The sequence below is a fragment of the Tetrao urogallus genome (assembly GCF_951394365.1).
Source record: "Tetrao urogallus genome assembly, chromosome: 8".
Taxonomy (NCBI): domain Eukaryota; kingdom Metazoa; phylum Chordata; class Aves; order Galliformes; family Phasianidae; genus Tetrao; species Tetrao urogallus.
In genome coordinates, this window is record NC_136821.1 from 35,920,312 (window position 1) to 35,941,365 (window position 21,054).

The 21,054-nt window shown below is 47.1% G+C and overlaps 1 protein-coding gene across 1 annotated transcript in view; it reads right to left on the bottom strand.

The window, feature by feature from the left end:
• HDAC4 (histone deacetylase 4) overlaps window positions 1–20,807 on the bottom strand; it is a gene marked incomplete at both ends in the record, with an annotated part of 164,142 nt that extends 143,335 nt beyond the window's left edge. Inside the window, one exon of the mRNA XM_079538744.1 lies at window positions 20,741–20,807. Within this exon, the coding sequence (XP_079394870.1) occupies window positions 20,741–20,807 (67 nt within the window). The remainder of the gene's footprint in view (window positions 1–20,740) is intronic.
• Between the last annotated feature and the right edge of the window lie 247 nt (window positions 20,808–21,054).

The window sequence follows — 21,054 nt, forward strand, 5'->3', positions numbered from 1 at the left end:
GAGCTGACCCTTTGCACAGCGCTTGCTCTCCCAACCACAGCGCTGCACACAACCTGCGAGCAGCATTCATCTGCAATGCCTCCTGGGGGTGGGGTTCTGCTCAGAGGCATCACTGCAGTGCTAAAAACAGGTAAGTGCTAACCTCACAGCCTTGGGATACCAGGTGACAAACACAGAGTGGCTTCGGAATAAAAGTCTGCCCCCGACCATTAGGCACAGCCCGCTAAAACATCCTGACTTGCATATTAACAGCTGTGGTGTATAACAACAAGTTAAAATATTAGTAATGAGAACAGTAATTATCATGGATGTATTATTTATTTGTCTACTCATTCGGAATTTACAGAGAAAAAAAAAATCTTCAACATTTACAAGAAAGCAATTAAGGCAGCAAATGGATTATTTCTCTTTAAACCTATGAGAAAATGCTCAGCGCATATTTCCTCTCTAATTTGTCTGCACTCAAGAATCTATTTTTGGACGTCTCCCTAGACTGTATTGTAGCACCACATGTACTGTAATGGCATTTTAATTAGCCCAGAGAGCTGGAAGATGCACTGTGCATCCGAAAGAGAAGCAGCCTAACAAAATGAGAGCATCCTTCTCTTCCTTTCTTTGAGATTTACAGCAGCTATCAAGTAGAAATACCAATTATGGTTTCAATTGGAATTGACTGCAACTACTATAAAAACCCACTGCATCGCAACAGCATATAGAATTGAACAAAAATAAACGTAGTATTTAAGCACTGTTTATTCATACTTTAAGGGTGGATGGTAAAAATAAAATGCTGCAGATACCTACAGGAAGAACAAGGGATTAGAGCAGAGGAGACAATTAAAGTATTTTAGAGTTGGGCTCTAAATATGCATGGCCTGCGAGCATAATGAAGAAGCTACCCACAGAAATGAAAGCCAATCCAGTCCTGTTTAGGTAGGGTTGGATTTGTTTTATTCTTATTTTTATTAGCTCTAATGCTCAAGGTTAGCCACCTTCCACTGCCAGCACATGGCACAGCACAAAAACACTGTCAGCAAGTCTTGCATGGAGCCTTGTTTCCACTGCTTTCCCATGCAGAACCCAGCAAGCAGAAACCCAGCAGACTTCCCTACAGTTAATCTTAAGGTAGAAACAGCACTCAAATATCTAGCACAAAAAGCAATCTTGCATTAATTGCCAAACAGCAAAGATGTGAAGCAACGCTGAGGTCCTCGAGGTGTCTACAGACCACTGCAGATGTGTCCACACACTACTTGTCAAGCACCAGATGATAGAAGTTCTGTGACCCACCTCTTAATGCCACTGTTTACTTCAGTCCCTTGCTGTCAGATATTCGTATTTCATCTCGTTTTTCATTCCATTCTTCTGTATCCATTTTCAAAACCAACTGATGAGCAGGAATCAACCCATTCTGGACAAGCTGGAGCACGCACCGGCACGAGAAGCAAAGCAGCATCCTACACCCCGACTACTGATTGCATGCACACCGGCAGGCTGAGCGATCACTCAGTCTTACAGGCAGCCAGACAAGATGGGAAACCAAGCACGGAAAGCTTACCTGCTCCTGTTTGACACCAAGCACGACCCCTAAGTCGCACTAAGCGCCACTTACAGCATTTGTTTCTTCACAAACACCCTTCTGGATCCCAGTGTGAGCAGCTCAGCTTCCCTGCGACACTCAGCACCTTCTGCACGTGGTCAGCCCAAACACCCGCCGGTTCTGCTCTTCAGTTACAGGCAGAAGAGGTTGCTATTACATTTCATACACACAGCTGTAGCCCAGCACGCGATACCAGGAAAGCACGGCATCAGATTCAGCTCTATTTTTGGTTTATCTTACCCAACCATTTCCCATAGGCTCTCTTCTGCAGACATCCATCCAATGCTCCCACCTGCCTGTGCTGTCCTAGAGCTCCAGAAGGACAGGAGCTCGGGGCTTCCATGGGGAATGAAACTGGGATGTAGCCGTGCCCACGTCCTCAAGGTGGAGGCTGCCAGATCCCGCTAGGGCCTGACACTGATGGCTCAGACACGGCGCTGTGTGCAGAGCCAACCTGGTACCTTGGCACAGCATCTCCCCGTTATCCCAGCCCTACCTGATGGGAGGGCAGCTACTGACAGCTGCAGACAGCAGGAAAACTGCCCCAAGATACCTGTTCCTGAATACACCAACGCTGGTACCTACCGGCTTCAGACAATCCATACGTAACAACTTAGTGCCAATTAATGTTCAGATTTCTAAAATCTGCAATTCAGATATTTCTAAACCCCAGAAGAATGAAGAAGAAAAAAGAAAAGACTATCATTTCAAAGTATCTAAAAGTAGATTTTACTTGCACAGACTGGGTGGAACAGCAGTACCCCTGCTTGCAATGAAGGAGCTGAGACTACACTGTTTGTTACTATAAATATATGCCTAGATATTTTCCCTGGCATGAAGCACTTTGATTATGCAGGCAAGAGATTCATCAGCCCTTACGGATAGCTCCATCCCTCCTGCTTTTACCCTGCCAGTGAGCACGCACTGCTGGCAGGAGGGGAGGAGGGTGCAATCTGCCGCCATCTGCAGGGGGCTGCCATCTGAAGAGGTGACTGTCCTCAAGAAATCAGCATAGTCCAAGTACTGAGCTTAAATATGGAACAGAAGTTCAGCCAAGCATTTCTTTCACGGGCCGTTCTGCAAAGCGTTCCCTGTTAACTGTATGGTGACTTCTTCTTAAGTTTTAATGCAGATTCGTTACCGAAAGGGAACAAAACTTTCCATCCTAGCTAGATACAGGAAGATGAAGCCAATATTCCTACAGGAGATCCCCACTGCCAGTCGAAGGTGCTTCATGTGCTGAGACAGATGCCACGAGCTCCAGCACAGCAGAAAAGCAGAACCCATGCAGCAGGAGAGGTGCTGCTGGCTCCCAGCCATCTCACAATCACCGACTATTCAGAGCATAACAATTCACGTTTGATAGCTACGAACTCACAGACACAATGCCTCCTCTATCACAATTAGTATTTAAGCAGGTTTTAAAAATGATCGGCGACACAAAAGTGAAGAGAGAGGAGGAAAAAAAAACACCTTGAAATTATCACCAATTCTCAGCAGAAGGAAACCCAGGAAGCACATTACAAAGGCAGGAGAGAAGGCTGAACAACCAGCTTCAATTTCCCCTCTCTCCAGGTGAATAAACCGGCAGGAAGAAAGAAAACCAGCTGAAGGACAGCCTGGGTCTTCCACAGGTTCCAATGGGATTCCAGCTCCGATTCACACGCTCCCATCCCAGCCCTGAAAGAAAGCCTGCACCAAACTGACTGCTCTGACACCTGCATTAAACACTGAGTGCTGGCAAAACTCATAAACCATGGCAGAATTGTTTGCAACTGCAGCTTTGAAGCCTCCCAAAACAAGCTGCAGAAGAAGAAGAGTGAGATGTACTGCAAAGCTCAGCTCACCCTCTTAACTCTTTCTTCTATTCCTGCCTTGGCCAGCATAAATTTGCTCACCTGAAGAAGTAAACTAACGAGTTGTATTGCATTCACTGTCTTCAAGCTAATGAGCTGCTAGTGGGGAAAAAAGCTTGTCTCTTTAAAGAGGGAATGGATGGTATTCTACTTGCACAAAGCAGCACGGGTTTTTTCCTTCTTCCAGCCCACACCACACAGGACTTGTCCGCGATACTATTTCCATGGCAATCTGTGTCCAAAGGCTCTGAGCATTTCCAGCAGTGAAGGGAAGCAGTAATAATTCCTCAGCAACCCATGACACCAGCGCTTTCAACAAGCAGACAAAGCTGGGGAAAATTCCTGGATGGAGCAGAGGGCAGGGAGAAAGGAGGCAAAGGAAACTGATGGTCCCTGGACACTGGCAATGGGATCTCGCTAGCTGATAACCAGATGCTCCCCAGCCTCACAAGCTGCAGCTGCTTGGGTGCATGGCAGAACTGGAAAGAGCAGAGGAAAAAAAGAATTCCTCACTGAGGAAAATAAGTACAAAGACATGGAAACAGATCTGTCAGCAAACAGAGGACTTGGGTTTGATGGAGCTGCAGGGTCCCAGGCAGCTGTCAGCGTGCCCAGCAATCAAAGCTGCAAGCTCTCAGTGCTCCACCAAGCCTTGGTGAAAAAGCAGGAGCAAAAACACCTGTGAAGACATCCCCCAGCCCAGGTAAAAGCCTCCCACAGGGGTCTGAGAAAGCTTCCAGCCAAAGGCACAGAGACACAAGCAGTAAGCCCAGGGTGGCTGGACTGGACACATCTCCTGCCTGGGGAGCAGCTATTTCAGAAGCTTGAGGGACCCCGAGAGGTTGCACAGCCCCCGGGCTGCATTACAGAGAGCAGCACCATTTGTTTGACCCAGCTTCTGCTGTTTTCACAACGCATCCAGCTGGCAGAACTCAGGAACAGCCCTCACCAGCAAGCAATCCTTTCTGTCGAACGTTTTAAGGACCAGAGCAGAGCCAAACATGCTTATCAGCAGCCTGAACCGTAGGCAGGTTGAAGATGTATGCAGGAAAAATGTTAGCATTTTAAAATGCAATCCCTCCTCTTAAAAGACAAGACAAGAGACGAGTTTTGTTCGCTTGCTCCATTCATAATTCCAAGAGGTATCATAAAAAATTAAGAAACTGGTGTATAAAGTTGAGATAATTCCTTCTGCTCGCTCCTGTGGAGGACCAAAGCAGCACCTACCAGACGTGCTACAGCACGAAGACTTGCGGCACGGTGAGCATGTAAAGTAACAGCCCAGGTAGAAGGAGCAACCACTAATCACTGGGTTTTTAATTGCTAAGAACAGAACTAAATGACACACTTCCAGCTGCCATTGCGTACTGCTCCAGGATTAGGATTTTGGATGTTAGTGACTGAGAGATATCCCAAATCCAGCCCGGAGCCCTGCTCTGACACACAAGCACTGCAGTGAAGGAGCCGCTGGCCATTTTTCATGCTATATTCCAAATCTGCTCTAAAAATAAACAAACCAACCCAAGGAAAGCGCCAAGGAAGAGAGCTGATTTTTAACAGAAGGTAAGGATGCAGCAATCAGAGCCACTCAACAGCAAACTCTCACTTTAAAATACTCAAACGAGGCTGCTTTTGTGGAAATGACCATCTTAGAGCCAGGAAGACCCGTGCTTTGCGCACAGAACCGGATGGAGATAGAGAAAACCAATTAGATGTGTAACAACGTGTCTGTACTCACATGAGAGGAGGACTGCAAAGGACACTCGATGGATGCTGTCACCGTAATGCTGACAGCAAGGACAAGCCTTTCATTTATTGCCAGAAAGGCAGAAATCCCATCAGAACCATTAATGCACCTTTTGGACTGCATGAATTTCAGTACTGTCTCAGCAATGGAGTATGTGGAAGAGCCCCTCCCAGAGTATCTTATGCTTTCTTTTACTGCATTAATCACCAGCACATGTGCTCCCCCAGCCTCATAATGGACCCCAAAGCCAGCTGAAATGGCACAAGATCTCAGCATAGAGAGTTTCAGTAGGATGCAAATAGCAGCATGCTGCTTCATGTTTTTACATTGCATTTTTAGCAGCTCTGATCTTCGCCTATAATGGTACCAACAGCTTAATCCTGCATGCCACCAGCTCTGACTTACTGCCAAGCTCTTACAGCTCTTCTGCTGCCGTGACCCTTTCTGCTCTCCGAGTTCTTCACAAGAAACACCGCTCCTCTCACTCCACTGAGATGGGATGCTGCAGTAAATTCACATCAGCAGGACGCTGGGACACAGGTGAGCATTTGGGTAAACAGTGGGCATTTGCACCGAACTAAATAGAGTAACCTGAGAAAAGCAAGTTTTGAAGCAGAAACTTCAAACCCTGGGTCTGTTCAGGAACAAGCCCAGTTTTCAAGCCAAGTAGAATAGAATAGTTTCAGTTGGAAGGGACCTTTAAAGGCCATCTGGTCCAACTCCCCTGCAGTGAACAGGGACACCTATCTCGATCAGGTTGCTTGGAGTCCCGTACAATCTGGACTCGAATATCTCCAAGGACGGGGCATCCAACACTTCTCTGTGCAACCTGCTCCAGCGCCTCACCGCCTGAGCTGTGAAAAACTTTTTCTTTATATCCAATCTAAATCTCTCCCCTTTTAGTTTGAAATCATTTCCTCTCGTCCTGTCACAACAGACCCTGCTGTGACAAGAGACAGCCTGTCCTTGTAGGAGAGGTGTTCCAACCCTGGAAGCATTTTTTGTGGTTCTTTTCTGGATGCTCTCTAACAGCTCCACATCTCTCCCGTCCTGAGGACTCCACATGTGGAAGCAGTACTCAGTATTACCGTGGTGTCAACACAAAGCACCAAGCTCTGTATAAGTTGAGAATGAACTCAGGCTCTTGGTAGCAGGGCTGCAAAGGTGATCCTTCCTCCTCTAGCCTACCACAACGGCAATGCTCCAGTTGCTCATCGCTGTAGTCAGCTGGAGGTGTGCAGTCACAGGGGAACATGAAGGTAAGGAACATCACCTCCAGCTGACTACAGCAATGAGCAACTGGAGGATCCACCCACATTGGCATCGTGTACTGACCGCTAGAATGGCTTCATGGAAGCTCAGGATTATTCCTTCCTATATGGACGCGACTGAGCCGACACCTCAGGCTACAGAGTGTAGCCACGCTCTGCTCAACATACAGCTCAGTGTCATTCCCTATTCCAAAGGGACTACTGAGAGCTGCAGGATGGCCTCCTCCACATGGGAAAACCATTGGACACAGACTGCAGGATGTGCAGCAGTGCCATGCAGCTTGATGAAAACTAAGTCTCCATTCCCTACCCAACCAGCACGGGCTCCATTTCCAGCCCAACAGCACACCTGACATTAGGCTCACCTGCCCGATGATGCTGAATGGCTTCAAAATAAGGGAAAAGAGTGCTAACTTTAACAGCAAAATGTGCCAAGAGAAATTCACAGCACCTATATTCTGTGCCGGATTTTACGTGATAAACAGGACAAAATAAACATAAGAGCATATTAACAAGTATTACTTGGTCCTTCCTTTTGAGCCCACGAGCTTTTACTTGCAATATGAAATCTCACAGAGGTCTAAAAATCAAGAGCAGCAAACAACCCCATAGATTGCATCTGTGTAAATGCCACCAGCACCTTCACGAGGAGAGTGCTCAAGGTCTGTCCAGAGACCGTGGTAACGACACAGTAAGAAAACTCAGGAGATTGTTAACGTCAAGGTGAAGCCCAAAATCCACGGGGATTTCTTTGAACGCAGACCCAGGTGGCTGCATGATGAAATGTTTCTCGTGTATTACAAAAGAAAAAAATATGTTTTCTTTAAAAATTAGATCACAGAATGCTTAGGTTGGAAAAGACTCTACCGACCATCCAGTTCCAACCCCTCCACCATAGGCTGGTTGCCACCCACCAGATCAGGCTCCCATCTAACCCGGCTCTGCCTCCTCCAGGGACTGAGTGCACCCACAGCTTCTCTGGGCAGCCTGTGCCAGGTCTGGACCCATACAGGTCTACAGATGTTACAGAAATGGAATATGTGCTGCAAGCGTGGGTATCTGACCTCCTTCTCAACTGAAGACACTACTGCCAGGACTCACACCTTCAGAAGCAGAGAAATTACGAGAGAAACAGAGCAAAACCTACTGGAACCAACTCAAACATCACGCAAAAGAACGCACTGAACGTCCAGAAGAGCAGATACAGCGACCCAACAGCCTGCGTGCCAGGCAAAGACTTGTTAGGGGGCCTTTCCAGCCTCCTTGCCATTCCCTCCAGGATGCTGCCTTAAAGGAAAATGAAAAATGAAAGACAACAATAAGAAGCTAATTCCAAAAATGAAATGAATGTTAAGTTTCAAAACAGAATTTCCCCTATGATCATGGCACATTACTGATGTTTTACTTTAAAATCTCACTCCACACTTCAGTAGAACCCAACGCTGACTGATGGCACTGGCAGTACCAGGCTCTGGGTTGCACAAGTTGGCCAAGCAGAGCCCAGCAGGTGGCTTGCACGGAACCTGAGAGCTGCTAGAGGAAAGGCAGGCCCACTATTGGAGCTAAGGGGAATTAACAAACACAGGCCCCACCGCAAGCAGGAAATTCAAAGCCACAGCTAAATAAAGCAAAGACTGAGAGTTGCAAGCAATGCAATAAGGCTGCTTGTCAAAACAACCATGCCAAGAAGTTTCATCATTCTTAGTAATCAGAAAGTATCTGAAAATCAAGGCTTCAGCAAATGGGGGTGTGGGGAAACCCACACGAACTGCTGACAGCACTGCAGAACAAGGTGAGCACGGCCACGCAATGCTCTGCTCCTGGAGCTGCTGGGCTGTTCCCTGTGCTGTGATGCCGTGGAGCAGGCAGCACGTGGAGCAGGCAGTGCCACCAGGAGCTGTTCCACAGCCTCACAGGCAGCAAAACGGCCCAGGGGTGATTTCACATTTCAGAAAGGCACAAAACAGATTCAGGGCTGCTCGGGGATGGAGGAAAGCTTGTTATTTAAGGTCTATAGGTATAGCACATCAGTACCTCATGTGGCTGCTGCTCTGCTGCTGGAGCGGCTGGGCTGTCCCTGTTCTTGCTGGAGGACAGGAGCTGCTGCTGGGCACAGCATCTGGGGCATCTGCTGCCAGCACAGCGCTCACCTCCTTGGTTTCTCAAAGCAGTGCATGTGGTTATCCTGAACATGATCCCAACTTATAATAGTTAAAGAACAAGAACCAAGCCCCAGCTGCAAGCTGTGCACCAATGCTCAAAGCCACATGTCTGACACAGGGTAGGCCAACAGGAACACCCCTCAATGTGCTGCTGATCTTGCCAATGGGATCCCATCAGCAAAGCAAACAGAAGCAAAGGTTCCCAGCTCCTATAGTTCCTCCCCCTCTCCAGCTGTGGATCTGGCCTTTCAATTTGCCCTCAGTTCAGAAACCCCTGAGTAATGCTGGAGAAGTCAACGCTGCTTTACCCCCAGTCACTCCTCAGTACCCAAGGCATGTACATGAAGAGCTTTCTCTGAACATATTGTTCTCAACCTACAGTTTAGAATTCATCCATGCCACTGCGCTGTTGTCATCCCGTATCCCCATCTCCAGTACATTGGGGATTGACCTTTTCAGATTCGCATTCACAACATACAGCAGCTCTGCAAGCTCTGTTACAGAGAAAAATGAACCGAGAGGAATTTCTGGAATGGTGACTGGACTGCTGCTGTTTCCTAGGGCAAAACACGCACTGTTTGTGTAGCAGTTTGCAAATACCCCGGTAAACAAGGGAGAAGCGAATGAAAAAAGCAACCTCACAGGCTGGAATCTTCTGAAAGATGGAAAACAGATCTCCACATCTGCCCACACAAAATGAAGATGCTTCAGTAGTCAGTGTTCGGGGTAATGCAAACAGCTCTCCAAATTCAGAATGAAAGTAGTGATAAGACCAGCAATTGTAATTCATATAAAAAAAAATACACAAACCACACACACAAGGCACCTGGTCGGACACTTCTCATGCTGCTTTTCTTTTGTTCTGCAGATGCCGTATTTACTGAGCAGGCCTGCCTGGTTTTACTAAAACAGAGACCCTCCCCCCTTTCCCCCCAGCACAGGACTTGTGGGCACAGCCTTACTGACTTTACCTGCACAGGACTGCAGAACCAGATCCCCAGCTCCATTTCCAGGTATGGTCACCCTTTTTACATGCACAATCCTTACCCTTGGGCTCAGCTACCTAAAGCATCACCCAAACCAGGTCTCCTTGGTCCTAAAGCACCCACATCCAGAAACCCTACTAAGAACACGAAATAAAATTTATGGCATGACAGACTTCTCTCGTTAGGGGAGAAATCCTCTTGGCCAGTAATCTTACTAATTGACTGTTAAAGCCTTTTTAATATCCTTTAGTCTTTAGCATGTTGATTACTGCAAATAAATGGCATAATGAGGAAGAGATGGGATATGTTAACAGAGATGGGTTAAGCAGCATCCCCAAGCATCTTCCCACACATCCCCAAACCCAGACACGCCACTTCACTTGGACTTTCACCATCCTGCAAAGCATGGGGCTCCTTTCTAACACCCACACAATTTCTTCTCATTCCCCAAAAGTTCTGCAACATCTCATTACCAACACTGTACATGGCATGGTACACATAGAGCACCTTTGTACAAAATGAGAAATACTCGCCTGCGTTTTCAGCAATTATTCCTAAACTACTGAAACGCAGTCTGTTCATCTCGTCCCCATCAATAAAACCTATTGACCAGTGTCAGACACAAAAGTCCCGCAGAAAGGTAAAGAGAGAGAAAAGAAATTGATAGCTGACTGCAGAGGACACAGCTCAGTGCCTTAGCAGGGCCGAGTGTTTGGAAGAACTTTGCAACGTGAGACAAGGAGGACTCCAAGAAATGTATCAGGAAATGGGAAATGAGCCAGAGCCAGCTAGAAACACACCCTGACAGTGCTGCTTGGAGCCACCAGCTTGCTCACCACCAGCACTTCTCTGGCAGCATCCCCACACTCAGCCTAAGCCACCGCAGACTTAAACCCATAGAGGTGGTGTTTGAATCATGGAATCATTGAATCATTTGAGTCGGAAGGGTCCTGTGAAAGCCCAACTCCCTGCAATGCACAAGGACACCCACAGCTCCATCAGGTGCTCAGAGCCCATCCAGCCTGACCTTGGGGTGTCTCTACCTCTCTGGACAACCTGTGCCAGTGGAAGAGTTAAAAACCAGCCACAAAAATACACGTTCATTTTCTTTCTAATCAAAGCTGCACCCCATGTTGCAGTGTACGTGGTCTGGAACAAAGCTGCTGGCCCTTACATGGGAGTCTTGAGATCCCAAGGAAAGCAGCTCCATGCAAACCAGTGCTCAGTTTGAGAGCTGAGGTTTCCAGAAGTTGCATTCTACTGAAGTGTCCTGAGCCCATTTTCTACTAGAATATCATGCATCAGCCCCACGTGCCAAGCAGCTCCTAATGAATGAGGCTCGTCAGGTGCTACGTGCAATGTAGTAAATGTGAGTAAGGTTGCAAAGTGCAGGAGTTTAAGTCACAGCTCCTCCACAGCAGGCAATGAACTCATGCAAGGAGCTGGAAGGCAGGAGAATTTAGAAAGTCGGGCTGCAGTTAAACCCTGATGTATGATTCATTGTCAGTTCTTAAGAGAATGCCTGCAATTAAGCCGTGTTAATGATTAAAGCAGACTAAAAAAGCACACAGCTCCATTATTTTGGATGTTATTCCCAGGCTGTGAGGCAATCACTTTGCTTATCAATGCTGGAAAGCGAGTGGTTTGCTCCCTTTGAAGATGAGCACTTTACTTGAGTTAGGAGGCAAACAGAGAATCAAAGACACACACAAATAAAGCCTGCATTGCACAGCAGCAATCCCCAAAGCCAAAAGCTTCACATGTGACTTTGTCAGGGCTCATCTGCTCTGCAGTTTGCACAGACACACAAACAGATACAGAAGATGAGGGGAAACACTGCATAGTGGGTTTGTGGGGTGAAAGGCTCCTTCTGGTGGAGCTCTGCTGCTCCATGAGTGCGCCCAGCAAGCTCCTGCTGTCCTGGAGGACACAGGACCATTGTAAATGCCTTACGATATGTGTGTGTTTTTTAACTCACAGGGTGCTATTATCTGTCCTCAAAGGAGATGCTATACATAAGAGAAAGAAGGACTTTGAACACAGAGTTTGGAAACACACAGATCAATCAAACAGGCTCTTGTTTACCTGCAGCGGGGGCATTTCCCCTTTTAAGGAGGCACAGCACTCATCTGGTGCTGCAGCACCGCAGCTCAGCCTTCCATAGGCACAGCCAGCCTCCACCAGGCACACAGCACCACGCACTCACCACGTGTGACAAAAAACATTCCAACCCAGAATGACAGCAATCCCACTGCAAACCTTTTTTACTACAGGGTTGTCAAAGGTCCCCGCAGACCAGGCTGCCCAGGGCTCCATCCAGCCTGACCCTGAGCACCTCCAGGGATGGGGCACACAGCTCTGGGCAGCAGTGCCAGCTCCTCACTGCCTTCTGAGTGAAGAATCCACGGGGATATCAAAGAGCTCAGGACTCAGTGCTGGAAGGACATCAGTTTCTATGCCGCCAGCACGTAAAAGCTACGTAGTTATCTCATAAAACCTAATTTCACCAGTAAAACACCATAAAACAGGTGGCACTGCCTGGTGGATTTTGTGTTTACTTCATATTGACAGGTCTGAGCCCAGGAGTGCTATTTACAAAGAGTTTAAAATAAAACAACACACACACAACAGAAGATCCTTTCGTTGCTCAAACACTGCCGAGCCACCCAAGCACTCAGAAAGGTGGAGAAGCAGTGAGAAAACATCCCAAAAATCTTCTAACTGCAGCTACAGCATAACAATATCCTGGAGGATTTAATAATTTCCACTGAACTCAAGCGAATAGAAAGATTAACTTGAATTTCCACTGAATTACAACCAAAAGCTTTCCTTTGGTTCAGGATGGAAATATTTCCCCTCCTACTTTCTCGGCTCACTTCGGATACAGCTCCAAACAGAGACGAGGCACAAAGGTGCCAAAGCTTGAGCGCAGTTTGACTGACTGCATCTCCCCTTTGCATTTGGCCCCTGCTGGGGCAATCCCTCCCTCGTGCTGCTAGACTTGCGGGCCGGATCACAACCCACTCCATCAGAAAGCAGCTGCTGGGTAAGACCTGCATTCTTCCAACATTTCAAAGCTTCTGTGGGTATAAGAAATTTGGAGATGGACCGTCAAGCTGGTCACATGCAGCCTTATAAAAACAAGCCTGCACTATGCTGTTTTTGTAAGTTTTCCCTTTTCCAAGTCCAAGAACAGCCTCGGCTTCTTCAAAGCCTTTTGTGGCACCTCCACTTCAACTCACTCATTAGCCTTAAGTGCAGCCATTTGCTAATTTCGAAATGCAGTTATTCATAAGTCAAAGTTCAAAAGGTGCTTAAAAACAATTCAGTCACTGCAGCTGATGACCGCTGATCTTTCCAGCTCTGGAAATACCCTCCTAATGGCAGCATCATCCTAGGCGCCTTACCAAGTACTCCCTGGTTTGGAGCGGTGTGCTTGGGCTTTATTAGAGGCAAGGACAAGTGGCCAAGTGTCAGTGAGAGCACAGATGAGAGCGCTGTGACCAACCACACAGCTGCTGGGCATCCGCAACAACCCGCATGAGAACTCAGAAGGGACCCAAAGAGGGGCTGTCTCAGCCAGACTGATAGGCCAAAGGCATTTCCAACTAAAAGGAATCCATATGTGCACCAGGTGAAACAACTGCCAGATTGTGGCACCTTCCCAAAGAGCTCCTGGCCCCACTGCAATTTATCCAGTGTTCTTATACAAAAGCTCTGCTACACAGAAGCTTTGTCTGCACGTGGTTATCTGTGATAAAGCACAGATGACCAAGATTTCTTCTTAAAGTTCTGCTCCTTTAGCATAGCAAAACAGGAAGTTTTCACTTAAAAACCTCAATAAGGAAAGATACGGTTCCCACACACGCCCCAAACATCTCCTCCCATGTACCTTCAATCAAATAAAACCAATAGTGCAGCCAGCAGGACAAGAAGTCATCGTCCCCTTGTAGATGGCACTGATAAGGCCACACCTTGAGTACCATGTTCAGCTTTGGGCTGCTCACTGCACAAAGGACGTCACTCCTTCTGTCTCTATTCACAGAATACAAAGAGGAAAAAAAACAACCAACCAGTTTCACAGTCATATAATCCACAAGCATCAGTAAATGCATGGAACGGCCCTCCGCCACCACCATGATCAATTCTTTGGCCCATGATAAATCCACCGGCGTCAGAACACTGAGGAGGGATGGGGGTGGTCACTGCTTAAGAAAAATATGACAGTGGTTACGAAGAGGAGAGCACTCTGCAAAGTTTAAGACTGTTTCCTACCTGCCTTCAAGTAATTGTATAGATGCTAAGAGCTGCTATGCCATAAATACATGATGTAATGAACTGAGAAAGCAGGCTGAAAGTAAAAGCATTTAGAAGTGTTTCGATTTTTTTTGTTGTTTTTTTGTTGTTGTTTTTTCTAATGTTTGTGGGTTGTTGGTTTGTTTGGGGTTTTTTGTTGTGTTTTTTGTTTTTTGTTTTGTTTCAGGGTGGAGGTTGGAGTTGGTTAAAATAAACTGCTTACCAGCAGCTCTCAGCATTTGCTAATTACTTTTTATCAGTCATCTTCTTTCCCTCTACAGGCAGCCAATGCCATCCCCAAGCCCAAAGGAAGAAGAAAGCAGGTCCTGGTGTTTATCTCCACAGGGAGGCACCAAGGCTGTCCAAAAACAGGACAGTTAAAACCAGCTAAAAGTTAATATTTACAAGTCCAGATGAGTCAAATGCAGAGAAAAAACACCGCCTGCTCTCTAGTGTTTTATCAACATTTGTTGGTTTATTTAAAAAGTTGGGTAGAGTATGAGTAATTAATAGACTGCCATACGCCCATATGCTGCATCTGCTACAGCAATTTATTCCTATAGTTATTTTATCACTTTCTTTGGGAACTGAATGAGATCAGGATCAGCATTCTGACACTGGGAAATTAGCTCTTTTCCATGGCTATCAGAAGGAAAGCGGGAATTAATCCTCTAATTTCATTCTAAAAAACAGCGAGAACAAATCCAATGAAGAAAAAAATATTGTCTCTCCGTTTGTAAGAGGGGAAAGAAAAGTGTTTGGAAGAGCAGTGGCCTTATTATGCTGGCAAGCTTACAGCCCATGAGATCAATGTTTTGATGAGCGCAAGGACCGGTGCCAGAGGGGGACGGGAAGGAGGAGAAAAGGCTTCAATGAGCTGCAAGCATGGGGAGAGAAAGAGGTCTGAGGATGAACTGGGTCGGGTGGGTTGAGGAAACAAGGAAGCAGAGTGCACTTATAGAGGGATGATCAGAGCCAGCGAGGAGCAGCGGACCTCACACACGGATTCTAAAGGCTGGGAGAAAATGGCTGCTCTCATCTGCAAGGGCAGAAACGATAGCAGGGGGTTAAGCCAAGGAAGAGAACCGACGCTCCACGAAACAAGACAGCACAGACCTCAGTGCGTCTCACTTCGAAGGCGTACCTTCATCAAGGGGGCTGCAAAGGGAACAAACAAACTCGGTGTATTTCTGGGAGCAGCCTGCTAACTGCCGGAGAGACCTCTAGCAGGGCACAGCAGCACTCTTAAGTGAAGGGCAGAGAAAACTCCTGGATCCAGACTGTTCTTTTTTCCAGCCCCTCTGCAAAAGGGTTCCTGCACATCAGTGGCACCAAGTTGTCTCCCACCCCATGGCTGAGCTTGTCGTACAGATTTATTTCTGGGCTCGCAAATTGCTTCAAGGTGGGAGCTCTGCTCCGGTGCTGACATCGCCTGGCTCACAGTCCTGCTGCAGTCCCAGTTTCTAGGTCAGGAAGCACAGAGTCACTGCCCAAAAGTAGAGAGAATTCTGGAAGAAAGGACTCCCATGTCTGCAGATGCGGAAAGGTGATTCTAACAAGCTTAGCTTCATTGAAGCCCTTCTGATCTTACAAACGACTGAATGTAAAGACAAATCTATATCCTTTTTGAGAAAACACTGAAGAGTAACCTTGGGGGAAAAAAACAAAACCAAAGAAACAACCACCACACACAGAGAAGCCTGGGTACATAAGTGTCTCCAATTTAAGCCCAAACTGACAAACAGCTCGGAGCTCACCCAGCACATCAGTAGGAGAGAATGACAGCTCTCCATCTCCCACCACAACCACAGCTCCGTCCCCAGAGCCTGAGCACCCACTGTTGAGCCTCCATTCCAAAGAATTGAAGCCATCGCTCACACACTCGCCTGGGTCTTGTGATCCCAACAGCGAACAAAGCTTCTCTTAAATGTGGTTTGATTGACGCAAATCAAGAGCTGAGCGGGTGATTCATAGTTGTCAGACCGTAACGCTCGCATAAAAACAGCATGTGGACAAACTTGCTGATGCACTCAAATGCTCAGCACGTACCGTGAGAGGCAGAGCCGAACACAGACCTCTTCCATAACGTCATTTTTAGTCCCCCTACTCCCCTCTAGGACACGATTTGGATTTTCCTAGGTAACAGAAAGCATCATAATAAACCTCCAAGCATGGTGTGTGCAAGAGCCATTTTGCTGCGCTTCCCTGCAGCTTGGCAGGGAATGTTAATACAGTGAACAGAGCGAAGGCATAATCCAAGCAGAGCTCAGGGATAGCCCATAACCACACCCCAGCTGGACACAGTTGCCACAGTGCCAGCCACGCATTCTGACCTTTCCATTGCCGGTTGCAGACTACTCCCTTTTTCCTTTATGGTAGACGTTTTTGCTTCCTTCTCCTTTTCCCTTCATCCATGTGAATACACAGGATAGGGTTATAAGGAAGGTCCAGGGAACTACATGACCATCAGCCTGAGCTGCGTGCCAGGGATGGTCGCAGAGCAGATCATCTTGAGTGCAATCACATGGCACGTATGGGACAACCAGGGGATCAGGCCCAGCCAGCATAGGTTCATGAAAGGCAGGTCTTGCCTGACCAACCTCATCTCCTTCTGTGACTGAGTGACCGGACTGGTGGAAGAGCATGCAAAAGCAGTCAGCCCTTAAATGAGCTCTGAGAGGTGCAGTCAGGCTCCATCCCTTCTGGTCACACAGCTGAATTGCCTTCACCTGTGCTCCCAGGGCTGACCCAGTCCTTTCCCCAGGTGCTCAATCAGTGCTTCAGGCTGTGACTCAACAGCTCCCATACAACTGCACTGCATTCTGACAGCTCAATTAGCACAGCTGGGACCAGCCTAAAGAAGCCTTCCCACCCACACAGGTCCAACAGATCTACTCACCAAGATGGAAATAGGGAAAGGGGAGCAGAAACTCAGAAGAAAATTTGTCAGAAGGACAAACATCATGAAAGAGTGAATTACAGCACATTTAGCACCGCAACACTGAAGCGGCCAGCCCTCCTCAGTTTCTGGTTTAGTCATCATTTAAAAACAAACGCAACCTAAAGCACAAAACCCTAATTGAAATTAGCTGATGAAGCACAGCAGCACATCGCTGGAAAGGAAATTAAGAAGCTAATCTGACGCGCTGTTTCTCGGTATAAACACACACGGTCCCACGTTGGCTTTAAGCACTCTGTCAAACACACAGCCACCGGAGCTGAACAGCCTCGAGATTCCAGGTATTACAAGCTGCTAGAAACAAGTGGTGCCTAAAAACCTTCTGGCAGCTCGTGCATTTCCAGCGACCCCTCAGTAAGTACGGCTGCAGGTAAAGAGGTGCTGTGGGAAAACAGCGCTGGAGCAACCACTCCACCAGAGTTCCCACAGCCTCAGAACTGGTAGCTTTAAATTTAGGGCCCTCCCATCTATGCTCTGTTTTTTAGTAAGTAATCTGATTGATTGCAAGATGTTATGGTTGGTTTTTGTTTTGTTTTGTTTTTAAGTAGCACTGAGTTCCCATTTGCTATGAGCAGACCACTGAGCACCCATGCAGCCACGGCAGGATTTGTGTCCTGTTACACTGCTGCCCAAGAACCTGGCAGGCTGCGCCTTCAGCTGTGCTCTCCAAACAACAGATTGCCTCTTGTTGCGCTGGCCGAGGGAAGAGAGGAAGGGATTTTCAGCAGGATGCTACCAGCAGCTGTCTGCAAGTGTCAGCAGCTGGAAGCCAAAGCGTGTTCTCTTCAAATAGAGGAGAGGGCAGCAGCAGCACGCCGCGCGAGGCAGGACAAGGTGACAGACAAGAACACATCAGGGCTTTCCAATATGGTCCCCGCAGGACGTTTCTATAGCTCCTGGGGCCAGGGCTTAAGCAAACATCAGTGTGACTAATATATTTAGGAAGTCCAGAAACTGAAGCTTGTGTTGTTTTTGGCTTAGTGCAGCGAATCGGCTTTAATGACGACCTACAGTCAGCTCTAGAAATTTTCTTTCTTCTTCACTGACATCCATGACAAGAGTTTATTAGCAGGGCTAAAATTAAAAACAAAGCATTTTTCCCTGCTGTGAAGCACGTGTAAGCATCCGTTGACATCTTGTATAAGGAGACCAAAAAACTCCGTTTCAAAGCAATTCCATCACCTCCTTGTATGTCACTTCTCCATAACATTGCACATTGGAAGTTTTATGCTTTGTACATCCACCACTGTGGATTTTTCACAATCAGGATTAACTACTGTGGAAAACAACTGCCATAGGAGGAAGGATGCATTGCTTTATCACAAAAATCATGACTTACAGCTTGAAAGCAATCCTGTTGGGCACCCCCAGTCTGAAACACAACTTGCACACAGTATCACCCCCAATGGCATTCCAAATCCAAGCGGTTATTATCACACCATTTCTCTTCTCCTTTGCTCAGTGGCTCTTTCTAAAGACTTTTCAGAGGCTCGGTGGTACCTTGGGCTCCCTCTGAGGAGCCAGAGCCTATTAGGACCCCCAGCACCATAGCAGAGCAGCTGCTAACTGATACAAGAAATGACACGGCGCAGTCTGAGATTATTCCTCCTGAATTTGAGCTGTTCTTGAAGGCTCACAGCAGAACTGTGTAACACAGTTGAAGAACACCATGCCTTCCAGTCCTCCCAGCACAGCTTTCCAGACAGGACCAGCATCCCAGCGCCCCTATCAGGAGAGCACTTCTATGCACTCTACAGCAGGCTCCAAAAGCACCATTCACAACCCAAAACAGCTTGCAATCAGTAAATAGATTACGGTAACAAGTTGACAAGTGGGAAAAAGAGCTGCCCTGTTTATTTCAAAAAGGTTTCATTTCTAGCGGAACTTTTCCTGTTTTTAAATTTTGTACAGTAATAATCTGCCTTCCTCTCTAAGGACCTCCCCCTTTTTCCAATCTCAACTGTTAAATAAAATAAAAAGACAGCAAACTACAGCAGCGTAGAGAATAATGTGGTTGGAGGTTTTATTGATGCTTGTTTGGAACGACCTGGGTAGCTCATAGAGCTTCACTGCTTGTGAATAATGGAGACATCTGCAACCCAAAGTCACTAAACAGGGTGCTGCATAACCGTGAGAGGTATATTCAGAGTGCAGGTCTTTTTTAGGGTGTTCACTCCTCAACTTTCCTGTATTAACGCTAGGAATTAGTGAGAACACATTGAGCAGAACAAGGGGCACTCAGAGCCACGTGAGAACAGCAGATCAGGTGATGGATGGAAGAGACACAGCGACAAAGGTCTGTGCTTATACCTCAGGAAGAGCTTCCCATCAATAGCTACAAACCACCAAATCCAAAGCAGAAGCATGTTGTTTCAGAAATGTAAAGCACGATTGGTGTTGGAGAGCCTTCAAGGATTCTGAAAAAAGAAATCAAAACCTGCAACAGATTGTCCGATCTCCTTTCTCTGAGGTTAGAGAACCTCGACTTTAGATGGGAGAAATAATAAATAACAGCCGCAGCAAGGAAGCTTGTTTTCCCTAAATCCCCAGACTCCTACTGGGAAGGGAAGAATGCAGGAAGTCGAACCTGCAGCACAGAACCTCCCTGGACTTCCCAATCCAATGGAAATGCTCACCTAAGAGCTCCCCAAATCCCAAGTACGGGAAATAAAGCATTCCCCTTTACTGGAAGCGAGCGCACGCAGAGGCCTTGACACGGCTGCCAGTATCTTCATCTGGCTGTAAATGCTCACAGTGTGACCGAGGAGAAAGAAAGCCCTGCTGTCTGTGTAATGAGTTACCAGGCTATGCAGAAAAATAGGATGAAGCAATAAGAAATCAGGGATGGCCATCAATGCCGCGGCTCAAGGCTGCAATACCTCGATTCCTCTTTGCTCCTCGCAGCTGGAACTCCTCGTACTAGTTTATTTTTTGCATGTCTGTCAACAAATTCATCTGATGCAAGCTTGTTAAGTGACTGCCATGTCTATATATGACTCTGGATTTGACCTCAAGCATGCTTTTCACACGTGCAGCTTCAGTCATGCTAAGTCACCAGCTCTGAGTAACACAGAATGGTAAGAGTTTTCTAGGTGCACAAGGAACCAGCAGCTACAGGAATCCCCTGGGAGCTCTGGCTGATAGGTATTTGAGAAATAAAGATGATCTATTTGGCAATTAGGGGAAGAAAAAGGAAGGAGGTGTTATTTAAGAAGTGAATGTGAGCAGCAAGTCCTATGCCACTGTGGGAACTACTCTCCCTTCAAGGATCAGCCCCAATCCGTGCCCACACTTGCAGAGCACAGAGGTGGTCACTTGGGCTGCTTTCCCTGCAATGCTGCTGTTCACAGCCATGCACAGCCCAAGGTGCAGCAGCACCAGACACGTAAATGATTTGTTTTCGCCATCATTGATCTATAGAGCATGGATTACATAAACAGTTTTTTCTTGCTCATTTCCACTCCCCCAGCATCTCCCCTGATAGAAACGTGCTTGTCAATACAGCAGCTGCCATCAGGCAGCAGAGCTGTTAGCAGCTGCAAGGTCTGTGGCTTGGAACTCTAGGTGAGCTTTGTGAAGATGTGCAGAAATACAGCTGTGAGGCTGTCACGAGCAGCTGCATCCAAGAACAGGAGAGCACTAATCTCTTCCCACACTGTTCTCCTGCAGCTTAAACAGAGCACCAAGCCAGTTTTCCCACTTTGAGTTGCTGGAAACCCCAGTTTGAAAATATCTGCACAGATCTTCTGGAATTTTTATAGCAAACTTCTATCTAGATTCCACTTCCCAAAAAGGCAGTCCTACTTCTCTTAAAGCCATTACCTACGTGTCAACAGAGTGTTATTTCCTGCATGTACCCTTACCTTTCTGCATCTCTGCATAGAGGACACAGCTACAACATGCCCTGGAAGCAGGCACAGCGCAGTGCATACAAAGCTGCAGACCTCTCTCTTCTCAGTGCTGTAGGGCTGGATCATCGTCTGCGCTCTGCAGGGCTGCCAACCACTCTGCCTCAACAGCCTTGTACAGAAGCAACCCCAAATGTCAGGAGAAGCGGTTCATTTGTTCAAGACAGCAAAAAAAATTCCCATTGGCAATGAGAAGAGGAACCGCCGCTGGAGACAGAGAGTGCTGGTGATGGCTGGGAGCTCCAGGAATAGCCGTGCATGGGCAGAGA